An 18,252-nucleotide genomic window follows, 5' to 3' on the forward strand; every position below is an offset into this window, starting at 1 on the left:
AGTCCCTGGAGAGACCCCACACCAGAGCCTTTTTCATCTCCAAAACACTAATGCCACACACACAGGTGGGGTAACAGACTAACATCGCCTCAGGCTTGTGGGGTCAGCTGGTTTTGACATTGTCAAGGCCCAGCTGGTTGGGCCCCTGAATGGGCAGCTCTCTGTGTTTGTCGTGGCTGGCAGCCTTTATAGCTAGTCTAACCACTCCGCCACAGTCGATTCCTACAGGCCTATGTTTAACTACTAGTCAGACCGTAGCTGTTCAGTGGTTGGTTCAGGCCTGCTGCACATAGTTGTGAGGGTGTTGCATCTGCTACAGGGGAGAGAACACTGGCCATAAAACACTGACTTCCAGCTGTGTGTGTGAGAGAGCGATGCATTCAAAGGGCCTGTGGGACTATAAAATGTCTCTGCTCTTACAAAGACCCATTGTGAAACACTTATTTCTCTCCTCTCGATTCCTACATGGGCCACAGGCTGCTAACTGTATGTGGGGCTTTGGATCAAAGTGTCTGTTAAATTAGATCGTTATGCTCAGACATTAAGATCAAAGTGCAGATGTCTTTAAATCTCTGGGCATAGACCGAGAGGCTACGTCCCAAATGGCATCCTATTTCCTACACAGTGCACTACTTTTGACCAGAGCCCTTGGAACCCTGGTCAAAAGTAGTGCACTACATAGGGAATAGGGTGTCATTTGGGCACAGAGACAGTCCAATGCAGCTGTTTTTATCTCAATATCAAATAATTTCTGGGTAACAATTAAGTACACTACATGACCAAAAGTATGTGGACAACTGCTCGTTGAACATCTCATTCCAAAATCATGGGCATTAATATGGAGTTCCTCTTTAAGGAACACCTGGGATAGGATAAAGTAATCCTTCTAACCCCCCGGCGTTCCAATTCATCCCAAAGGTGTTCAATGGGGTTGAGGTCAGGGCTCTGTGCAGTCCAGTCAAGTTCTTCCACACCGATCTCGACAAACCATTTTTGTATGGACCTTGCTTTGTGCAAGGGGGTTATTGTCATGCGGAAACAGGAAAGGGCCTTCCCCAAACTGTTGCCACAAAGCTGGAAGCACAGAATTGTCTAGAATGTAATTGTATGCTGTAGCGTTAAGATTTCCCTTCACTGGAACTAAGGGGCCTAGCCCGAACCATGAAAAACAGCCCCAGACCATTATTCCTTCTCCACCAAACTTTACAATTGGCACTATTCATTGGGGCAGGTAGCATTCTCCTGGCATCCACCAAACCTAGATTTGTCCGTGGGACTGCCAGATTGTGAAGCATGATTCATCACTCCAGAGAACGCGTTTCCACTGCTCCAGAGTCCAATGGCGGCGAGCTTTACACCACTCCAGCCGACGCTTTAAATTGCGCATGCCATTCTACTGCCAATGTTTGTCTATGGAGATATGGCTGTGTGCTCAATTTTATACACCTGTCAGCAATGGGTGTGGCTGAAATAGCCGAACCCACTAATTTGAAGGGGTGTCCACATACTTTTGTATATATAGTGTACCTTACTGTGATTTTTTTCAATTAAAATGGTCAAAAATAAACAAAAATAGCATCTCGGCATAGAGCAATTTCTCAAGCAAGAATTTTCTGGGAATGGTCTGAGTGGGCAGCGGAAAACAGAAAATGAGCCGTTATTGGCAGAGAGGTTTGGAACTCTCTTTCTTATTGGTATATTAACTAATTTACCACCTGGGGATGTCACCAGGCAGGTCAAAACTCCATCCCACCAAAATAGGCTGACATTTCAGGCAGTCTTTCAAACAGCTTACACTATAAGGGCATTATGATCATTTTCACAATTTCACAGTATTATTCCAACCTCATAGTGTGGAAATAGATATAAAACACAGGGAAATAAATGTTTTGACCGCACTGGGCCTTTAAGGCCTGTTATCTTCTACAATCTGATTGAGAGAACACAAAGTTCTGTGGTTGGTTTATCTGTGCATAAAAGTTGTGTGTGTGTGTTTGGGCGACATGAGGAGCCAGACAGAGGGGAGTGTGATGCCTATCTTTGAGGCGACAGGATTACCGCCTTTTTCTCCTCATGAATCAAGACAGCTGTGTATGTGTGTGAGAGAGAGAGAGAGAGAGAGAGAGAGAGAGAGAGAGAGAGAGAGAGAGAGAGAGAGAGAGAACGAGATCGAAAAAGAGAGAGAGAAAAAGAGAGAGAGAGAAAGAGAGAGAGAAAGCGAGAGAAAGAGAGAGAGAGAGAGAGAGAGAGAGAGAGAGAGAGAGAGAGAGAGAGAGAGAGAGAGAGAGAGAGAGAGAAAGAGAGAGAAAGAGAGAAAGAGAAAGAGAAATAGACCAACCACTCAAATCCCAAACCAGCATGCTTCATACCGGCCCCTTTCTCTTCAACTAATCACATCTGAGTTGCAATGATGACAGATGAAACAGGAAACAGATATCATATCCCACCAACAGATAGGAAATAGGTGGGAGTTGCACAGAAGGTGGGGAAGACGTGGAGGAGAAAAGGATCATGCATTATAAGAATGTGCATCACTTTGAAATGTTAAGATTTTTTAAAAAAATTAAAAAATTAAAAAAATTTAAAAAAAAAATTAAGATACATCAAACCATACGCTCTCAATACACCTCATACATCTTCCTACCTCACCCACCAAGCCCATGTCTTCCTGAGTCCATTTTCCCATGAGAGCTACAGATAATAGGGTTAGCATATCAAACACTCTTATGTGTGTTAGCATATCAACCAAGAGTCATGTGATACTGTTTGTTGGCCAGGGTCGGCCTGAGCTCCGTGCTTTGCTGGAGATTATCTGATCTACAAATCACCTCACCGTCCAAACCATCGTGCATCAACTAGCTCTGGTCCAGGGCATTAAGTGCAGCTTGCTAATACTGAGCTCAGCGTTAGCAAGCCACACTAACGCCCTGGACCAGAGCTAGGTATCGACATGCTGATGATGGAGAGATTAGTGAACCTGCACATGCATGGCCTAGCTAGGACTATGGGTTTAAAGAAACGTATTAGACAAGCCAAACCTTGTTGACGACGAGCAGATAGTAATGTCCTCCTGTTTTACCACACATACACAACATCTCCCCTACGCCAAAAGCTCATGATCTGTAATAGTTAGGACCAAAAACACCATATACTGTATCATGTATACCAAATATGTCTGAGTACCATTTAATGTGTAAATCAAACTCTATTTTCTGTCATGTAATACTGTGTGTAGAAATATCATGAATGTGAAATGTATGAATAATGTATATGTAACAAAATAGCTGTAAAGAAGTCAAATGTAAAACAAAGTTACTGTTGTCATCCGAAGAAGGAGAATGAGCTAGCTTGCTGCTTGTGGATGTGCCAATAAAAAATAAAAAATAAAAATAAAAACTCTCTCCTACTCTCTCTTTCTCTGACACACAAAAGCACACACACAAAAATAATAGTGGACCATCCCTGCTAGCTGAAGAGGATTGAGGTCCAACATGCTAGGTGGCAGAAAGCTTTAAAGCTACAGCTTAGTCAGGCTGAAACACACAAACACACCCTGTTAGACATAGATTCCACTCTCTCTTTCTCAGATGTGCCTCCACTACCCATGAAGTTTCCACTGCAATAAAAACCTGCTGATATATCACTACTGATGTTAGTATTGTGTTCTGTTGGTGGGCGCAGTGGGTGGATCTCAGTTTCTCTTTCGGTAATTTCTCGGGTTAACAGACGACTGTGTGTGTGAGCTGTACGGGTGAGGGGGTGGACAGCAAACCCAGCCGCCTGGCCCTCCACAGACCAATCTCGCCTCAGAGATTAGCTGACTTCTCCAACGGCGTGTTTGTTTACTGGAGCTCAGCTTTCTTTATAACCTATCCTCAAGGTTTTACCAACTTCCCCACCCCTGACTCCACCAGAGACAGAGCAGAACAACTTTTATCCAGTGTGTGAGATTGAGTGAAAGAGAGGGAGGGAAAGAGAGGCTCCCACCCCTGACTCATCACTACAGAGAAAGATCAGGACAACTTTATTGACTGTGTGTCTACCACCCCTGACCACAGGGTCTTTCTGGCAGCTTCACTCAGGCGAACACCTAGTAAATGACAGGGTTAGTTTGATGTCTTACCATATGTGTGGTGGTTGTATTCTCATGGGAGTCTCCCCTTCAACCCACTACATACCAAGTGATGACATTTACAGTGCCCTCTGTCATTTTTGGCACAGTGAAGCATTTTTTCTTCTTTTGTCTCTATACTTCAGAACTTTGGATTTGAAATCAAACAACGACTATGAGGTTAAAGTGCAGACTGTCAGCTTTAATGTGTATTTCCAACCATATCGGGTGAACCGTTTAGGAATTACAGCACTTTTTGTACATAGCCCCCCCCATTTTAGGGGAGCAAAAGTATTGGGACAAATTCACTTACATGTGTATTAAAGTAGTAAGAGGTTAAGTATTTGGTCCCATATTCATAGCACACAATGACTACATCAAGCTTGTGACTCTACAAATTTGTTGGATGCATTTGCTGTTTGTTTTGGTTGTGTTTCATTTTATTTTGTGCCCAATAGAAATTAATGGTAAATCATGTCATTTTGGGGTCACTTTTATTGTAAATAAGAAGAGAACAATTCTAAACACTTCTACATGAATGTGGATGTTACCATGATGACGGATAATCCTGAATGAACCGTGAATAATGATAAGTGAGAAAGTTATATGCGCACAAATATCATAACCCCCCCCCCCCCAAATGCTAACCTCCCGTTATTGTAATGGTGAGGTTAGCATGTCTTGCGGGTATGACATTTGTGCGTCAAACCTTTTCACTCATCATCCAGGATTATCCGTCATCATGGTAGCATCCACATTCATGTAGAAGTGTAGTTCAGTTCTGTATCAGTAAGTAAAACCTATCAAAAAACACTTTACTTGACAGATCTGAAAATAAAGGCTGACAAGAGAGAAAAGAAGAAGAGACTTGGGTTGTGATCAAGAAATGAAGGGAAGTAACTGAATTAAATTCCTTGATTTATTTGGAACCCTCCAAATGACATGTCCTTTATTTTTCATTTCACAAAATATTTACAAAAAAGATACTTTTCCCCATTTTTTTTCTCCTATTGGTCGACTGTTCTTGTAACAGTTCCTTTTCAGCGTTTTTTTATTTATCCAATGCTTACGCTGAGCAGTCCAGTTTCTCTCTTAGAAAAAGTTCATGAAAAAACCCCTCAACCATTACTTCTGCTCATCTTTTTTTATTTTTCATTTCTTGTAGGTTTTTTATTTTTTATTCCAGAGTGCTTTATAAAACTCTTCCCCGCATGCTTACAGCTGCAAACAGGAAGCAGAGAGCGTGTGCTTGTTAAAAGGAAGTGACATCACCCTGCAGGAAGTACATTATTAACGCATAGTCACCGTCACACTCCCAGATGCTTGAGTTGATTTGTTTGGTCTGTCCAGTCCAGCCCAGGCCATGTAGTTGCTCGCTGAGCCACCATCCTGTCTACGAGTCCAACTGTCTTTAAGACAAACATGATACCTGCTCATATGGTATGATTACTCATATGCCATATGGGAATCGCTCATGTGTCATGATCTGTATATTAATAACTAGAAAACAAAGGAGACAGCCTGGCAGCACAATGGAAGGGGGTCGGATCCCCTCTCCGATGGGATTGGGATCCGAATCAATGGGAATAAAGAAGGTCCATAATGAAGTAGGTTTACAGTTGCCCATAAACCCTGATCTAGGGCCAGTTTCTGCCATTTGACCCCCTGATGTTTAAGGTTAGGACTGGGGGACGGGTCAGCTGATCCTGGACCTGTGTCTACAGGGAGGGTAAACTAATCCTAGACCTGTCTACAAAGCAACTTCTACAGAGAGAAATCCCCCCCCCCCCCCAAAAGTGCATGGGAGGGGGTCCCAGCCCACACACAGAAGAGAACCTGGAAGAACGTGTGTGTTCAAGCTGCACAGTACATCCCTGAACTCAGCAAGGAGACAAAACCAGAGCTCTAACAATAATAAACCACCATTCTCTTTACACGGTTATCAGACCATGTTCAATAAACAGAAAATTATAATTAGAACATTAATAATAACAACATAAGGCTATCGATCTCACTACGACGGGGAGGGAGATGTCGCTAAAACATTTCATTTGAGCCGAAGTGCTTCAGCATCAACAGTTTCTGCACAAAGACAGAGATCATCATACAGTACACTGTGTGTCTGTCTGACAGAGAAAACTAATACATGTGTCAACCCTGCCCCCGAGAGTGTGTGTAAGTGCATCTATGAGTTGTAACATGGTGCTTAGCAGAGGACTGTCCGTATAACATGTAGAAGTGAACGTCTGTGTATGTACCTATATATATTTATTCTGTGTGTGTGTCTACATGAGCATGTGTGCGTATTTAACTAGTAGCGTAGTGCTTAGTGGAGAGCTGTTTGCCTGTAGAAGTGTGTATATATAGATGTATGTGTGTTAACTGGTGACATAGTGCTTGGTGGAGGGTTGCCCATACAGGCCATAGAAGTCTGTGTGTCTGTGCGTCTGCTGTGCGTCTATCCAGTCTCTGACAGCCAATCCTTGCATGGCTGGAGCTCCAGAGGCCAGGCCGGGGGGAGGGGGGTAGTCCTGGGCGCTTACCCAGGGAAAGGAGCCTGAACGTGGGTAGGGAGGGTGGCCGCGGTGCCCCGACACTGAGGGTACCCCGGAGCAATAGCAGTTATCCATGGTACACACCAGGATCTTACGCCCGCCATACTGGGGGAGCACTGCCGGCTGAGAAGAATGGGAGGAGCTACCGCTGGCAGGGGGGAAGTGGGAGGGACTGAACACAGACCCTGAATGGTGATTGGTTAGAGAGCCACTTCCACTTCCTGTTCCGCCACCTTCGTTCATGTGGGAGGGGCCACAGGGACCCAGAAGCTGCTGATTGGAGGATTGGCCCTCCCCGGGGGCAGAGTTTGGGCCCAGGTAGGGCTGCTTAGAAGAGGAAGAGGAGTCATTGAACCCGGAAGAAGCCGTTTTCCCAGCGCTTCCGTTGCTTTCTGGGAAGGCCGAGGAGTGTTTGCGTTTCTCTGCCCCGGAGCCGAGGCCGCTGGGATATGCCTGGACGGACTGGAGGAACGAGGAGGGAGGTGCTAGGGGGGCTGGAGGGGGAGGGAGAGAAAGAGAGGGGGATCAGACTTACAAAGCCAAATATGAATTACCTTGATCTACCAACACAAATAATCAGATAAGGGTGTGAAGATTCTGTAAAGATGATTCTCTCGATCCTACCTTCCAATGTTTTCCGTAGGCTCTTCTCTCGCTTGGAGAGTTCTGACAGGAACAGCTTAGAGTTGAGACTGCCCACCTTGTAGGGAGGGAGCGCACTGCCCACGCACGCTTGAGACCTGCAACACACAAATATGCATGTAACAAGCCTGGTATATTAGCGCTCCATTAAAACTATAGTCCCGGTTCGATCCCCGCATGAGCCCTACGCATTTCTGCTCCGTCAACTCTGTCTCCCTACTACATGTCCTATCCTGTCATAAAAAGATTTGTAAGGAGTTTGGAATTCTGTTCTCCTAAATAAATAATGATGTGTATCATGACAATTCTAACATGACTACAGTTGTAATACGTGTGCAATAAGCCGCATGTAAGCGCCTTTCTGTATCTCTACTAACTTTTTTATAACATCTGTGTAATGTCCCCTGTCTCTCACCTCTCCATGAGGATCTTGACAGGTTTGGTATTCTTCATGAAGCCCAGCTCCTCAGCCTTGCCGAAGGCCGTGTGGACCGAGCTGAGCAGCTTCTGGGCCTCGTGTCTCTGTTCTCCCAGAGCTAGAACCTGGCCTGCGTTCTCCTGGCAGAACCTAGAACGCGCCCGCTCTAGAACCTCCAGCGTTCGGGACAGATCTTCTTCCAAGAAGTGCTGCATCCGCTGGTACTGCACACGCACCTCCTCTTTCAGCTCACACACTCTGTCCTGTAGGAGAGAACAGACTGTTATACATGTGTGTGCAGCCTGTGCTCACTGGCTGAGGTGTGTGGGAGAGAGAGAAAGAGAGTGTTTGTGAGAGAAATCAGACGTACCTCCACCACACACTTGTCAGAGTCGAGTTTACAGAGCTGCTCATCAATGTCCTGAACTCTCTCCTCCACCCTCTCCTGCTGCCGCAATAGATTTTGCTGAGAGAGAGAAATGGTAATGTCATTCATAGTTGGGTTCGATAACTCCTCATACATAGCCGAACAAACCAATGAAAATGATAATATGAGAAGAGAAACACCACTAGGCCTCTAGCAGGCTGAGCCAGCCAATTTAGTCTCCATCTAACAAACAGCTTATCTGAGGGAGGGAGCTGTCATGGCAACCAATAGCTATTTGTGGTGAATGAGGTATGAGCAAGAGAGCGAGAACAGGGCGCAGCCAGATAGATACTCTTCTACCCTTCTCTCCTCCGGATGCTCCTCCTTTCTCAGAACACCACATACACACAGACATTAGGCCCACTCATGGTACTGTTGTCAAAACAACACTAGTTATTCTGGGCTGGCATTGGCACGGCTACAACACATGCCCAGACTGGCCAAACCAGAGTGCCACGCCAGCCAGCGCAACTGATGCAAAACTGAGGCAAAAAACACAATAAGGAATTCACAGACATTCCCAATCCCAAATCGAGCCCTAGCCTCCATCCCTTGGGAACCTCTCTGGATCTGAATTGTGGGATTTCAATTTGGAATTCAGTAGAGGAAACAAGACACAAATAGAACAATTCCACTTCCTGGGGGCAAAGGTTATAAGTAGGGCAGGACACTGCTCCTATAGCATCTTGCTGCACGCCCACGGTAGTAGTGGTCTGTGACCTGAATGCTGATAGAAATCAGGCTCAGGGCAGAAGCCTTGGGCAGGGATGGATAGTGGGGGTGGGTGGAGGGGTGGTGGGGGACAGCAGTACCTCTCTGCATGGGGGACGTTCAGTACCATTAAGGGGTACTGGGGGGAGATGGCATATCTATCAGTCATTTCTATCCAACATATTTTCCACCAGGACCCCCAGTGGAGAAGAGTGATATGGGGAGGTAGGTCAGTCATGCCCTGGGGAGATGGGGTAGTGCTGGGGACCATGGTGGAGGCTAGGGGGCATCTCTACCCCCTCTGCCACCACCACTAGATGCACTTAAGCAGTAACACTGTCACAGTACATTAACTTTAGGCTCCCAGAGTCACTCATTACAAATGGAGATGGTAGTCAGTCACAGGGAGAATCAGAGGACAGGAATTCACACTGTAGTTTGTTATACAAGAACCTTCCTAACCCTTCCAATGTGGTTGATCCCACACACGGAGTAGGCTACTAACAGGCTAGTGCACACAGAGTATTAACAGCTCCCTAAAATGGAGTCAGAGGCCAGAAGTAGTCACCAATATGAGTCAGGAGAAAAGCCTGTATGACTGACTAGCCCCCATCTCATATCCCCAACCTGGGGACAGTTGGTTGTTTTTAACTAACCACAGCCTTCCTTACTAGAACCCAGGAAATAAAAGAGAATCACAAGAAAACGAAAAGGAAACCATAAACAACCATTCTTCCACCTCTTCTACCACAGAATGGAGTGAAGAATCTCACTTCATTCCCCCCCCTGCCGGCTGGTGGTCCCAGACTAGGATGCACCTGTGCTGGGGAGATAAGGCTGGCTTAGACCACTCATTGTTCCAGCCCTCCAACACATTGTTTGTCACTCTCAACAGATGAGAGAATGGGGGTTGGATTGGATCACAATTGAAAAATGCATACACCGGAGGATTGACACACACTTTCCCCCAATTTGGGCTGCTTTGTTCTTAACCAAAGGAATGGGTGTAAGAGACATAAATTTTAGTCTTACCCGTATATCGTTGCGTCGTAGCTCCACGTCAGTGACCCCGTGTCCGTGACTGGGATGGCATCGCGTGAAGCAGCAGTATTGACACACGGCCGTCTGTTCTGCCTCACAGTGGTACAGTCTGTACTCGTCGTGCTGAGGACACGTCCAGGCCTTGACCGCCTCAGCCTCCACCAGCAGATGTCCCAGGGCGGAGCAGGGCTGCTGCAGGTGTGTCTGGACGTGGCTCTGGCAACAGGGGGCGCTACAGCGCAGGCAAACCTTGACAGCCGGGAGTGGCGGGCCACGGCGGCACAGAATACACTGCAGCACCGGCGAGGCGGCCTTCTCTACGGACAACGCGTTGAACTTGTCCACGATGTTGGACAGCTTGTGGTTCTTCTCCAGAGCAGGCTTCTGGCTGTAGGCGTGGTTGCACTCGGGGCAGCGGACCAGGGTGGTGTCTTTAGCCCAGGCCTCAGAGATGCAGCCCCGGCAGAAGTTGTGCTTACAGGGCAGCTGGATAGGCTCGGAGAAGACGTGCAGGCAGATGGGGCAGATCAGCTCCTCTTCGAAACAGTTCCTCCATGTCTCGGACAGGTCGGAGGTCGCCATGTTTGAGGCCATGGTGGGAGCGGCGTACAGACACGCGACGACAACCTTCTCACATGAAAAAAATAACAATCCTATGGATTGACTATGGATTTGTAGTCATGAACTAAGCCCCTGACTATAGATCAAATGTCTTGAGGACTGAGGGAAGACCTGTGACTCTGTATACAGAAAGATAAGTCCAGTATGTTAGTATGTTACTAGTCCTTTAGTGATAGTTGTCTATTGTGCAACAAACTCAGCAATGAAGGGTTATTATCATCACTAGCACTGTCAACTAGTTTAGTCCAACCGACTGGTGAATGAATGTCCTCAGCTATTGCTTTAAATCCAGGCAGCAGTGCACATCCTGTAGGGCAGAGCAGGTAGGCCTTGGCAGATTCCACAGCCACCAGAAAAGGCCTCAGGGAAACGATGACAACACCCCGGTGATTACGACACACAGTCCGGGATGACGTTATGCAAATTACCGTAGAGTTAGCGAGGCCTTCGTTTCTCTGAAATCACACGGTTAGGCAATAACCGGCTCCTGTGACGGCTGACGAATGGTTCACTTTGTGCGTAGTATAGCCTAGGCCTAATTCTCGCAGCTAAATTGTTCGTATTTCCAGCTACGGTATGATAGCAATGAAGGCACAGAGATCTACCAACCAACACGGTTCAGACATTACATTGAATCGGTCTGAATTAGGATCGTTTGGACGGTTACATCACCGCGGAGCTGAATTGATTTCTATACAGCTGATGAAAGACGAACGCTCACCTTTTCTTCTCCCCTTCTGCGTAGGTCTTTACTTTTGCTTGACGAGCTAGCCTTGACTTCCTCGTCCGCTTATGTTTGTTTGTTCCTCAATCGATTGAGGTCCAGAAATGAACATAAGTAAAAGATTGCGTTGCCGAAATGATTCCTATACCTCCACCCTGAATAAAGCCATCTGTAAATCGATTAAGCTTGCCCAAGGTTGATACAACGCCGATGTTCCAAAGGGCACATTAATTGTTATTTTATCCTCTCTTCCAATAATACACCGACTATTTTGGGTACGTTCACAATTAATACGATTACGCTCGTGACAGCTTTTTGGCAGTAGGACAAAACAAAAATATAAGGATTTGCAAATCAGATACATGTGACAAGTGTCCTTAGCCCTTCAATAAACATTGCGACGGACTTTGATCCTCACAATAGGTACATAACAGCCTATTTGTTTGATGTGTAACGTCGTCAGTTATGATGCTTCCACAGGCAACGCTCGCATATCTGTACACAAGGCCTCGACTTCTCTCACCAAATACTTTCCTCTCGGCTATTTGGGCCTATAAAGACTTAATTAGTAAAAAGGTCAAACAATACTTCGTTAGAAGGCGATGTACTGCATAGTTTATGGTTTAACCGACTTCAATTCATAAGCGCAAAACAAAGGCCAGGGTTTTTTTAATCCACTGGAATGTTGGCTTCTGTGGCAAGCTTTCGGATCATACACACAGACCGATCAAAACGTATCCAGACCCAAAGATATGTCCCGGCTTCATTCCTTTGGTTTATCAGGGACGGATCATGACTATTATCAGCTCACATTCAGCTAAAAACATTTCACTCCACTGATTTCGTTAGCTTAATGAAATAGTTTTAATTCTGAGAAGTCATCTCACCATTTTCTGTCGCTGTACAAACAAATAAATGACTACATTAGAATATTTACGACTACCACGGTTTTACATCTATTATTATATATAAATGCACCCGTCTAATCTTATTTTAAAGAGGATGTCGCTATTCTGGCATTTTTAAAGGTAGCTGTCATCAATCTTGCGCTCCTCATCAAAAAAAGAAAGAAAGAGAATCCACGGAGGATACAGGGCCTCGGTTATTCCCAAAACTCGTTTGGTTTGCAGATCACACCGAAACAAAAAGATTCCCGTCGCGTTCAAACACGCCTCGCCAGTTCTTTCGGATTCAGCTGTGTATATGTGGCCATATTTCGAGGCCTTCTGTCCCGTTGTTTATAGCCGAATCGCCTTGATCATACAAATCCAATCCGTCTCTGAATTCTAATTTGCGATCTCTTTCCTCTTTCTAACCAGGCGTCGGGGCAAGGAGGAATGCTAGCTAGCTAGACTAGTCGTTCAATCGGGTTGAACATCGGCTCACCCCTCCTTCCGGCTGGTCCCGTTGCTCCTCCACCATCACGTGACCTGTCACACAACCGATGTGTGTCATGTTTTTAACGGAAGGCGTTAATTAGCGAGACGGGGAGAGGAGCATATTGAAATATATTAAGAAATTACGATACGCTTTTATTTTTCACAGGTATAGGAAAATATGTGTAGATATTCAATGTTCCTCTCCACGGAAATCTTTAAAAGGCAATATTATTTGTTTTTTCCAAAATTATTTACAGTTTTCAAAGATAAATCATTCAAAATGTTCAATAAATAATAGCCAATTAAATAAATAAATAAAATACAATTGTACACATAGACATATTTAGCAGATGTTATTGCAGGTGTAGCGAAATGCTTGTGTTCCTAGTTCCAACAGTGCAGTGATATATAACAATACACACGAATCTAAAAAGTAAAAGAATGGAATGAAGAAATATAGAAATGTTAGGACAAGCAATGTCGGAGTCCGGAGTATATATATGTGTGTGTGTGTGTGTGTGTGTGTGTGTTTGATGGGATGGGATGTATAGACAATATGGACAGTTTATGGATAGAATATGTAGTATATCTGAAGAATAGTATATGTACAGCAATAGTTAAATGGGATAGGCCTTGACTAGAATACAGTATATACATAGGAAGTGGGTAAAACAGTATGTAAACATTATTCAAGTGACCAGTGTTCCATGACTATGTACATAGGGCAGCAGCCTCTAAGGTACATGGTAGAGTAACTGGGTGGTAACCAGCTAGTGACAGTGACTAAAGTTTAGGGCAGAGTACTGGGCGGAGGCCGGCTAGTGGTGACAATTTAACAGTGTGTGTCACACACAGCTTCTTGAGATAGAAACAGTCTTTCGGTCCCATCTTTGATTCACCTGTACTGGCCTCGCCTTCTGGATGGTAGCGGGGTGAACAGGCCGTGGCTCGGGTGGCTTAGGTCCTTGATTATCTTCTTGGCCTTCCTGTGACACCGGGTGCTGTAGATGTCCTGGAGGGCAGGCAGTGTGCCCTGGTGATACGTTGGACAGACCGCACCACCCTCTGGAGAGCCCTGCGGTTGTGGATGGTGCAGTTGCCATACCAGGCGTTGATACAGTCCGTCAGGATGCTCTCAATGGTGCATCTGTAAAACGTTGTGAGGGTCTTAGGGGCCAAGCCAAATTTCTTCAGCCTCCTGAGGTTGAAGAGGCGCTGTTGCACCACTCGGCCAGGGCACTCACCTCCTCCCTGTAGGCTGTCTCATCGTCGTTGGTAATCAGGCCTACCACTGTTGTGTTGTCTGCAAACTTGATGATTGAGTTGGAGATGAGCTTGGCCACGCAGTCATGGGTGAACAGGGAGTACAGGAGGGGGCTGAGCACGCACCCTTGTGGGGCCCCTGTATTGAGGATCAGTGTAGTGGATGTGTTGTCCTCTGTAGCTCAGCTGGTAGAGCACGGCGCTTGTAACGCCAAGGTAGTGGGTTCGATCCCCGGGACCACCCATACACAAAAATGTATGCACGCATGACTGTAAGTCGCTTTGGATAAAAGCGTCTGCTAAATGGCATATTATTATTATATTATTGTTTCCTACCTACACCACCTGGGGGCGGCCCATCAGGAAGTCCAGGACCCAGTTGCACTGGGTGGGGTTCAGACCCAGGGCCCTGAGCTTAATGATGAGCTTGGAGGGTACTATGGTGTTGAAGGCTGAGCTGTAGTCAATGAACAGTGTTCTTACATAGGTATTCCTCTTGTCCAGATGGGATAGGGCAGTGTGCAGTGTAATGGAGATTGCATCATTCGTGGATCTATTGGGACGGTATGCAAATTGCAGTGGGTTTAGGGTGTCGGGTAAGGTGGAGGTGATATGATCCTTAACTAGCCTCTCAAAGCACTTCATGATGACAGAAGTGAGTGCTACTGGGCGATAGTCATTTAGTTCAGTTACATTCGCTTTCTTGGGTACAGGAACAATGGCGGACATCTTGAAGCAAGTGGGGACAACAGATTGGGATAGGGAAAGATTGAATATGTCCGTAAACACTCCAGCCAGCTGGTCTGCGCATGCTGTGAGGACGCGGCTAGGGATGCTGTCTGGGCTGGCAGCCTTGCGAGGGTTAAATGCTGTGGTTCGCGCTTTCAGTTCTATCCACGGTTTTTGGTTATAAGTCGTCAAATAAGTAATCAAATCAAAACTAGGCAAATCAAATCGTCATCAAAAGGAAGAAGAAAAATCCATCAGTAATCAACAGAGAAAGAGAATACAAATAGAAGAAAAAAACCTTCAGAAGAAATTTAAAGCTGCAATATGTAACTTTTTAAATGACCCCACCAAATTCACATAGACATTTGTGTTATGGATCTGCCATTCTCATTGAAAGCGAGTCTAAGAAGTGGTAAATCCTTTCTATATGCGCTATTTCTATTTTCCCCATTCTTAAGTTTCGGTTTTGCATCGTTTACTTTCGGTTTTGTACACCAGCTGAAAATACAATATTTTTGGTTATGGGAAATATTTCACAGCGGTTTAGATGGTACAATGATTCTCAATACGATACTTGTTTGTTTTGTCACATAAACTGAAATTAAGCAAACTATTAGAATTTTAGCAACCAGGAAATGGTGTAATGATTTCTGCATGGTGCATCTTTAAAATGGTCTTATCACAGTTAGTTAGTTGTTTGTTTGTTTGTTTCACAGTGTGTTGGAGAGTCGATCACGTCTTAGAGTTTTGGGGTTGATGCTTGAGTGGTTGGTCTAGTGGTGATTGACGGTTTGTCGGTGTTCTTGTGTTGGGGGAGGGGTGGGGTCTGGGCCGGCAGTTGCTGGGTGGAGGTGGCAGTTGTGGTTGGTCGGTACTGTGTCCAGGGTTGGTGCTGGGATTGGAGCTGGAACCAGGAAAGCCTGAGTTGGTGCTGGGGCCTGGACCGGAACCAGAAGCCGTACTGGTATTGTGGCTGGGCCCAGGACTGGAAAAATCAGGAGGTGCTGGGTCTGGTGTCAGGACGGGAACCGGGAACTGGGAACTGGGGCTGCTGCAGGTGCTGGGTCAGGATCTGGATCTGCAGAGGGGGTGAAGGACCACCTGAGGAGCTAGCAGACACACTTGGAAGCCCAAGACCCGGAGGTCAGTGATGGTACTCCCCTGTGGCCTGCTCGCTCCAGACATAGGTGTAGATCTTTGGTCCTTCCTTTGTGCCTCGTCTGGTGTGATGATTAATGGTTCCTGTTTCTGTTCTGGTTCTGTGAGAGGGATAGGTGTAGAGGGAGGAAGGGGGAGAGAGGTGGAAAGGGAGCAGGGGGGTTGGGGTGGTGGAGAGTATGTCCATCGGCCTGTGCCGGTGCTGGAGGAGGGGCGATGCGGAGGCAAGACTGGACACTGGATGCTAGAAGACAGAGGGAGCAAATAGGACCCAAACCCAGCTGGCCACCGAGCAAACAGTTGGTAGGTGTGTTCGGTGTGAGTGCATCCGTGCGGGCAGTTCTCTGTAGGTACCTTGTGCCATCTATGGATGGATTCCCTAGTGGGGAGGCAAACAGGAACAGCTGTCTGAAGAAAGTCTTTCTGTTCTGAGTGTATTGTCAGGGTCATTATGATGGGTAATTGGGGGTCTCCGGTACCGGGGTTGGTCATTCTGTTTCAGAGGTGGATGAGGGCCGTTGGTGTTGTTGGGTAGTTCTAGGCTGTTCATGGGTCTTAGCCTGCCTCCTCACTGACTGCCTGGCGGCCCCCTATACTGACAGTTGGTTGTGAGATGGGGGGTGCTGGAAGGGGAACCCTTTTGAGTTCCATTTAGAACCCTCATGAAGAACCCTCAGGTTCCAGCTAGAACCAATGACAGGTTCAACAGTTATAGACAATACTTATAGACAATGTTCCCTGACTAAAGTTTTGGTCTTGTTAGTGGAAACTTGAACGTTGTGAGAATTTTGTGCAACTTCCAGCGCACGTTTAGAATGAACACTGAGGCTGTACCCTTACAGTTTTAGACAGTAGCCAATAGGCTATTGCTGCTATTTGAGCATAATCTAGGCCTACCAACAAAACCAAAACATTTTCACATGGAGCAAATCCCATAACATTTTCACATGGAAATAGCTTTTGATTTCTATGATATAGACTACAGTAGCCTATATGTGGTGTTCAATGCATGAGACATTTAAAACAGTTTTTACATTATGAAGGGCTTGACATACACATTTGACTTGGTCTGTAACACCATTGGCCAAATAGGTGACTGTAAATTGCATTGTATTGTGTTGTATGATGCAAGGAACCACTTTACAAAATAAAATGAAGTATTATTAGCATACAGAGAATTAGACAATGTAGGCTACCCCTCAGCCTATTGGCTTATTTGCATATTCAAGCCTGTCTCAAAATACAACACTGCCCTTTTAATTAAGACATACGCTTTTTACCTGCTGGCTTTTCAAAGACAGCTTGAAATGTAGCCTACACGTTTTGTGCTCTTGTAGGAAGCAGTAACTCCCAATTGCTGACCTATACTTATCTATAACTGGGTTAATAACTCGCTAACTAGCAAAGAACGTCAACAAATGTGCAAACGCATGATCTGAACTGATCTAAAAAGCGCATTCACTCGCGGGTGACCGCTCGTGGGCTACCTCCGGCCAATATAATTCTACTTGGGGGCGCTCTGGCTCTGCCTACAACAATCAATCATACTTAGTTAGCTTTGTTTTGTTGCATTGAAAAGGGGATGATATAGTGTTGATTCAATCACACACAAAAATATCTATATATTGCAAACTAATGGGGCGAACTCAGTGAAGTTCAATCTCTTTCGTCTCTGTGCAGCCGTCCTGGAGGAGGTGCACGGCCGCGCGCAGTTTAGAGGGAACATTGTTTATAGGATACTTCAGATGTGCTTATGGCACACACTGTTAGGTACTGGTACCGCTAAGGGTGCATGTGTGCATTTTTCAATATGTTGATGAAGGTTGAGCACCTAATTTGTCCACTCCCAGTTCTACAGTCTTTGTAAGAGCTTGTGAAAATCAATAGCTGCACTGTTAAGAGGGTTTACTGTATATTTGTCATTAACTTAATTGCAGTTGGTCAATAGGAAGTTAATGTTTATTTTTCAATAATTTTCTCTCAGCTTGCTGCAAGTAGTTATTGTAAAATTCACAGTAACTTACTGAGGCTGATCTCTGTCACGCTCACTGACCTAATGGTGTGGCAGGAAGGTCAGTTTGCTGCCAACCAAGAGGTTGAGGCCAAGTGAGTCAAGTGTGCACAGCACAAAGAATGCTTAGTAGTTGTTAACTAGTTACTGGCAGCTAGTTGCAAATAGGTTACTAGCAGTTACTGGCTATTAAGTTACTGTGAATTTTACAATAACTTACTGACAGCTGGTTGCCAGTTAGGTTCAGTAAAATCCACAGCAACTTCCAGGCAACTAACTCCCATTAAGTTACTGTGAAAAGCACATCCTCTTAACAGTCCAGCTCTTTATTTTCACATGCTTTTATAAAGATTGCAATACTGACAGTGTTAAAAGAGGTGCTCAACCTTTGACAACATAACCATCAACCACTTAAACTGATACAACACAGCCACTGACGGTTGGCGTAAATACTCAACATTT

The 18,252-nt window shown here is 45.5% G+C and overlaps 1 protein-coding gene across 1 annotated transcript; it reads right to left on the reverse strand.

The window, feature by feature from the left end:
• Positions 1-5,012: 5,012 nt before the first annotated feature.
• On the reverse strand, positions 5,013-12,677 carry LOC121575488 (E3 ubiquitin-protein ligase TRIM8-like). The gene is made up of 5 exons (XM_041888609.2): positions 9,897-12,677; positions 8,097-8,192; positions 7,724-7,989; positions 7,291-7,406; positions 5,013-7,160 (listed from the first exon to the last, which is right to left on the reverse strand). The coding sequence occupies exons 1-5, from the start codon at positions 10,497-10,499 to the stop codon at positions 6,490-6,492; spliced, it is 1,752 nt and encodes a 583-aa protein (XP_041744543.1). The 5' UTR covers positions 10,500-12,677; the 3' UTR covers positions 5,013-6,489.
• Positions 12,678-18,252: the final 5,575 nt, after the last annotated feature.

This window comes from Coregonus clupeaformis, chromosome 1 (genome assembly GCF_020615455.1).
Source record: "Coregonus clupeaformis isolate EN_2021a chromosome 1, ASM2061545v1, whole genome shotgun sequence".
Lineage (NCBI taxonomy): Eukaryota > Metazoa > Chordata > Actinopteri > Salmoniformes > Salmonidae > Coregonus > Coregonus clupeaformis.